General features: G+C 48.5%; 1 protein-coding gene across 2 annotated transcripts; it reads left to right on the forward strand.

Annotated features, from left to right (window-relative positions):
- The first annotated feature begins 1053 nt into the window (after positions 1 to 1053).
- On the forward strand, positions 1054 to 4193 carry LOC119365879 (probable transcription factor RL9). 2 transcript variants are annotated; one of them, XM_037631527.1, is made up of 8 exons: positions 1054 to 1368; positions 1840 to 2456; positions 2560 to 2779; positions 2916 to 2992; positions 3112 to 3169; positions 3297 to 3357; positions 3511 to 3580; positions 3728 to 4193. In XM_037631527.1, the coding sequence occupies exons 1-8, from the start codon at positions 1359 to 1361 to the stop codon at positions 3980 to 3982; spliced, it is 1368 nt and encodes a 455-aa protein (XP_037487424.1). In that variant the 5' UTR covers positions 1054 to 1358; the 3' UTR covers positions 3983 to 4193. The 2 variants fall into 2 exon arrangements, with proteins under 2 accessions (XP_037487424.1, XP_037487425.1); XM_037631528.1 differs by lacking the exon at positions 1054 to 1368 and adding an exon at positions 1423 to 1704.
- The last annotated feature ends 2436 nt before the right edge of the window (positions 4194 to 6629 follow it).

Below are 6629 nucleotides of genomic sequence, written 5' to 3' on the forward strand. Positions count from 1 at the left end.
AGTATATATTTTAAGTTGTAGGCTATGCAAAAAAATAATTATGTGGACCACAAACAGATTTACTATTTACTACTGTCTCCGTCCCATAATATAAGAGCATTTTTGACACTTACATAAGTGTCAAAAACACTCTTATATTATGGGACGGAGGGAGTGTTGTGGATCCATAAAATTGTTTTTTGTGCAGGTTATAAACTAATGTATATTTTTAATAAAACTTTACAGAGGCGTAAACGTCTATATGTATGTGTTGAAAGGGGAAAATATCATATATATATTTTTTACTTTTTAAAACATATTGATTTATGTTATTTTAATATTGGACCCCGTGGAGCCTAGGAGCCAAACTGCACTCTACTATGCCAAACTTCTAGATATGCACTATGCTTGTACAACTATGCCAGCAAGATGTTACACTCTTCTACGACAAAGATATTTTGGACCAACTAGAATCAAGCATCACTTAAGTATGTGGTGTGCAACTAGCTATAGTATGTTTCCTAAAGGCTGCATACTACAGTAAACCAAATGAGAAACAAAAAAGGCGTCTTCTTCGACGGTGACTGTAATAAAGGAGACGATCGAAAGCATGAGCCGATCGATCTCACCGTATCAGTAAGAACAAAACACATTTAGCTTTTGGCTATCGCGCATTTTTCGCGCTGCGTAATTCACCGTGTTATTTTCGGTGCGGAATAATTCTGCCTAATTCCGTCCCTTTCGTCGCCGCGGCTCTCGTAATTTACATGTATGATTCAGATGCGTACACGTACGGGTGCACATCACATCCAAGAAAAGGTTTCCTGGTCTTGCTGTCCATTCGTCCCTTGTTGGGATTTCAAAAGACAAAAGCAGCACCAAGAAGGGTTCAACATAGGGAAATTTGGAGGTGGATGGATGAGATAGAGGCTGATGTGTGGTGACCGTGAGGGGAGGGCCAAAGCTAGCAATGCAAAAGGAGACGGAATGTGGGGAGGGCGAAACCTCCAAAGTGGCCAATTGTCCCCTACTCCCTTGTCTGGCATGCCAGAACGCGATATATATCTCTCCCTCTTTGCATCTTTATATTCCTGTCAGGGTTGCCCCCATTAGGAACCCCCCACCCAGCGCAGCTAGCCGATCATATTCCATTTGGGATGAGAAAAAGGAGCCACCTCCGCACCCACTCCTGCTTCCCAATTCTCCTCCAGATTCCAATCCTTCCTCCGGATACACCGTGAACTTGGACATATATTTTCATATATAGAGAGAGGGATAGATAGATAGTTTTTGGCCAGCAGCAGGAAGTTTCCATGGCTCGTGGCGGTGTGAATATTTGCTCAGGTCGCAATTAGCCGCTCCTAGCTGCTGGTGATCATATGCGTACGGGTAAGGAAACTATTCCCTTGTTCCAACTTGCATTGCCGTGCTTTGCTTGCTTCCTTTCTCCGGCTGGATCGTCGGCAGCGGCGGCAACGAACGGCTGGAACGTTGGCGACTCCGAAGATTTTGGGTGTGCCCGTCGGCGAATTATTCCCGTCGTGTTGCGTGCCACGCCTCCGGGGAATCTAGACCGGTTGGTGCTGTGCTGTGCATCGATTCCGGTCGAACCTAGCTTGCACTTGCGGGCAGCTAGCGCGCCATATTTAAGCGCCCGCGGCCCCGCTAATCTTTCTTCCCCCCCTCCAATTCTCGTCCTCGCGAAGCAGGTCTTGATGTTTTCAGGTCGATATCGCATAATGTTCGATGCATCATGATGCATGCGTGTTATCTGTGAATTCCTGAGCTGTTAAGCTCGCGCGCGGTGAAATTAAGCCATGGATTAATGGTGCTGTTTTCTGTCTTTGATTGTTTGTTCAGTTAACACTCCAACTTCGAAGAACCAGGCCAAGAAGATTAGGCTGCACGACCGCTACTGCGACGGGATGATGCCGCTGTGCAACCCGAGCTCCGAGGCGAGGCAGCTTTCCGCATCCTCCACCGGACTCCCGACGTCGCACCAGGAACTGTTCATGAGCGCCGGGTTTCAGCAGCAGCAGCAGCACCACGGCGGGGCAGGCGCCGGCTGGGCGCGCGAGGAGTACTACGCGGCGCCGCAGAGGTCGGCGTTCGCGCAGCGCTGCGTCGGCTCAAGCACGGCGGCGTTCTACGCGGCCGAGCATCTGCTCGGCATCGGGCAGTTCGACGGCGCTCCACTCGGGATGCTCCCGCCGGCGGCGACGATGATGCCCGCGGTGGCGGCCAGGACGCGGCCGGAGAGCGGCGACATGTACATGTCGCACGAGCTCGACCCGGTGATGCTCCGCGCGGACCAGTCGCCGTCCGTGAGGACGTACTACGTGAGGCCGCAGCAGCGGCGGGACCCGGTAGAGCTGGAGCTGCCACTGCTGGCACCGCAACCGCAGCAGCAAGAAAGCGCGCACCATGGCCTGTTCGGCAACGCCCCCGCCATCAAACCGCACTCGTTCTCACCCCATGTAAGTGAGCTAGAGTACACGCAGGCAGCCATGGATGGGTAGATCCTTCGGTCCCTACAAGCTCTCTTGATGGTGATTGACGTTCCATCCGAAATCTCTGAAGGTCCCGTCGATGGAGGCGCCGAGCAGCAGCAGCTTGCTGAGCCAGATGGAGAGCCACCTGTCCGCCAGGAGCAGCGTCGGCGCGCCGGCGACCCCCACCGGCACCGGCAGCGTGTCAGCGCCTCCGGCGCCGCCGCCGCCGAGCAAGACTCGGATCCGGTGGACGCCGGAGCTGCACGAGCGGTTCGTGGACTGCGTGAGCAAGCTCGGCGGCGCGGACAGTGCGTACTTTACTATTCTCGATCCCAAAAAAGAAAAAACCACTCCTCCTACTTGCCGTTGCCGTCCATCGTGCCGACGCGTGGAGCCGGCCATTAATTTCTCACGGCGTCTAACCAACACTTGATAAACTTGCAGGGGCGACCCCGAAGGGGATCCTGAAGCTGATGAACTCGGACGGCCTCACCATCTACCACATCAAGAGCCACCTCCAGGTACATCGACTGGCTTGTGTCCATGGAGTAATAGTAATTCCCAACATCATATCTTGTTGTTACTACTCCTGTTGAGTCTGATTAATTTCGATCCAACATAATCAATTTCATTCTCACAGAAATACCGTATGGCCAAGTACATGCCGGCACCATCTTCATCGTCGTCGTCATCCGAAGGTACTACCACCATACTTGATCTACCCATCACGTCGCCGTTCGTCCTCCAAGCATGCATGCATCCTACCGGGCAGTGACACCTGCGCTCACTGGTGACTCATCCATCCTGTCCCTTGTCCAATCGCAGGGAGGCAGCACGAGAAGAGGGCCGCCGGAAGCGACACCCAGCATGAACTGGACCCGAAAACGTATCTTTCTTTCTACTAATCGCTAGCTTTTCCCCCTCCGTCTTAGCGGAACCCATGTGTTTGCTCCTGATGTGTCATGCATAACATACACACACTAGTACTACATATATTACCACTAACTACTGCCGATGGCGATGCCGATTCTTTGTGCAGTGGGATGCACATCACGGAAGCACTCCGCGTCCAGCTCGACGTGCAGCGCCGCCTCCACGAGCAGCTCGAGGTGCTTGCCAAGTTGCCATATACATACATATACCAAAGAGAAAATTAGGCTCTAGTCTAGCTACGCCCTGTTGTACGTATGTTTGTCAGTGAAAAAGTATATGTGATTTGTCTAACTTGGTTGCTCCTTTGGGTGTTGCGTCGGCAGATACAGCGGAAGCTGCAGGTGAGGATCGAGGAGCAGGGCAAGAGGCTGCAGAAGATGTTCGAGGACCAGCTCAACGCCAGCGGCAACACCGGGCCGGCCGCCGGCCCGGACGTCGTCCTCTTCCCGCCGGCGGCGGAGGTGCCGAGCCACCAAGAGGAGGATGCCGTGTTCGTCGACGTCATCGACGATGACGACGAGGTGCAGATAATCTCCGTCGCCAGCGGCAGCTATGACGACGACTTAGCCGCCTTGTAAAAACTGCGGATGCTCTGTAGTGATCCAGGCCTTTGATTCGGCCAATGTTGTTTGTTCTAGTTTTCTCTTTCTTTTTTGTTTCTTTCTTTCTTACGGCGGTGATGTGTTAGGTTTCGATGTGTCTATAACAACGATGGTTGTGTGCATTGATCGATGCAGAGGTCAGGGTCTTGCTCATTTTCGAGAGATAAAAAAAGGGCATCATTCTATAGCTGAGAAACTAGAGAAGTGTCTCTATCTATTTTTGACGAGTTCATTGAAATTTGTCACGAGTTCATAAAATGTTACCTTTCTGATGAATGCGCAAATAATTGCGTATCTTTTCATTGGTAGGAATAAAAGAGAACAGTAGCATCATAGAGGCGAAGGGGCACCATACTACACTGGTGGAAAAAGGGCCTTTGGTCGCGGTTCGCAATTGCCATTAGTCGCGGTTGCGCAACCGCGACCGAACGGGCGCGACTAAAGGCCCCCCCCCCCTTTAGTCGCGGTTGCTTAAGAACCGCGACTAAAGGCCCGTCCACGTGGGCGCCAGGTGGCCGTCGGGGCGGACGACCTTTAGTCGCGGTTCTTGTGTCTAACCGCGACTAAAGGCCGCCACAGGTTTTTGAAAAAAAAATTGAATTTTTTTTTCTTCAAATTTCTGAATTATTTTAACCTCTAGTCTCTAATCACCACCCCTCATCACTTCTCAATTTATTCTTTTATCACCCCTCATCATTCCAAATCATCTAACTTCCCAACCGGTCACCCATCCCTCTCACTACTCCAGCCCAAGCACGCTTAACTTCCGGGTTCTATTCTCCCACGCTCCAAGTCTGCACTTGTTGTTTTCCTGACAATAATAAGATGTCAATCCTATTAACCTTCAGGAATTTTGCTTGAGCATGAAGTGACACATTTCACTGTTTGAGTTTGAAACTATTGTTTTAAAAAACAATAATTATTTAGTAACACTAATATTTCTTGAATAATTAGTTTGACCATTGTTTGACCACAGTTTGACCACAGTTGACCACAGTTTGACCAGATTTGACCAAAATTGAAATAATTAAAATAATTATTTAGTAACACTAATATTCTAGAATAATTAGTTTGACCATTGTTTGACCATAGTTTGCCCACTGTTTGAATATTTTTCAATTTTTTCCACTCTAGATCTTACAAGCCCCGTAACTTTTTTTCTATTAGGTTTTTGAGGATTTTGAAAATGTTTAACGGGGTTCCCCCGTTAAATTTGGATGTAACTTTTCGAGTAGATGATTTTTCATATAAAAAACTTTTTCATCCGAGTTAGTATGCAAAAGTTATGCCCATTTTTACAAATTTCAGAGAGATTTTGCAAATAAAGTCAAAATTCACATTTGCAAATTTTCCCAACAACTAGACCACATATCACATGAGAAACTTATTTTCTTTTATTTTTTTGACATTTCCATTATTTTCTTTTATTTTTTTTAAAACTGAAAAGGCGATCCGGGGGGGGGGTAGAGTTTGAAAATGGGACCTTTAGTACCGGTTCGTGGCACGAACCGGGACTAAAGGTCTCAACCCCATTAGTTCCGGTTCGTGCCACAAACCGGGACTAAAAGGGAGGAGCTTTAGTCGCGGTTGGCCTGGCCAACCGCGACTAAAGGCCTTTGGGCACCTTTAGTCCCGGTTGGCCTGGCCAACCGCGACTAAAGCCCGCGAGCGCCCTGGGCCCAGGCATTTGGTCGCGGTTCATCTGCCGAACCGCGACTAAAGACTTCATTAGTCGCGGTTCCTACAGTTTCGCGACTAATGGGGCTGGCCGGAAGCCTCTTTTTCTACCAGTGCTAGGTGTTGATAAGAGCAGAGCATGGAAAACAACACGTCGTCTCTCTGCCACCTGGGACCCATGCGTGTTCTGAATGTTTCTCAGTTGCTGTTTCGTCAGAGTTTTACAGCTTGCTCAAACTGGAAAGCACGACCTGTTTTATAGAGGATTTGGTTTAGTTAGCTCGTCTCAGCCCAGTTAACAGATAGCACCTCGAGAGCAAATGACAATACTGTACAAGGGAAATGCAGAGCAGATGAACCAGCCACGCCAACTTGTGAAACTGGATTGTCTACTTGATGTCTCCAATTCAATTCTTTTGTTTGTTTCTGGTAGGCAGCTAGGAGTCGACAGAGGACAACAAGGCTACTACTCTCTCCATCCTAAAATAAATAACTCGACTTTATACTAACTTTGTATTAAAACTAGTACAAAGCCGAGTCACTTATTTTGGGACGGAGGGAGTATTAAAGAATGAAGTGAGGATTATCACTGCTTTACAAAACAATTTTTTTTTAAAGATGTTCATTTTGACTTTACTACTTTTCCTGCAAGCGACTCTAATTTCAAAATGAAGTGGACTGTTGAAAAACACTTAAATATAAACAGAGATGCCCCTGCTTTTCCAGCTCATTATTTTCATCTGATGTATAGCAGTTGACCAAGAAATAGCAACACAAGAGAGCGAGCATGCACACACATCACATAAGGCATCTCCAATATGGACCCTCAAACCATCCGCATACATCCAGATCGTACGATCTAGACGTGTTGTGTCATCCAACGTCTGAATCGGTCCGCCGAGTGGTCCGGACGTCATTTTCCTGTGAATCGGAGACAAACGTGGGA

This window comes from Triticum dicoccoides, chromosome 2B, assembly GCF_002162155.2.
Source record: "Triticum dicoccoides isolate Atlit2015 ecotype Zavitan chromosome 2B, WEW_v2.0, whole genome shotgun sequence".
Taxonomy (NCBI): Eukaryota; Viridiplantae; Streptophyta; class Magnoliopsida; order Poales; family Poaceae; genus Triticum; species Triticum dicoccoides.

Excerpts from the sequence above, each read along its gene's own strand:
- LOC119365879 (XM_037631527.1), top strand. Across the intron at positions 2,993-3,111 it reads ACATCAAGAGCCACCTCCAG|AAATACCGTATGGCCAAGTA; the intron begins GTACATCGACTG and ends TCATTCTCACAG. Across the intron at positions 3,358-3,510 it reads CATGAACTGGACCCGAAAAC|TGGGATGCACATCACGGAAG; the intron begins GTATCTTTCTTT and ends TTCTTTGTGCAG.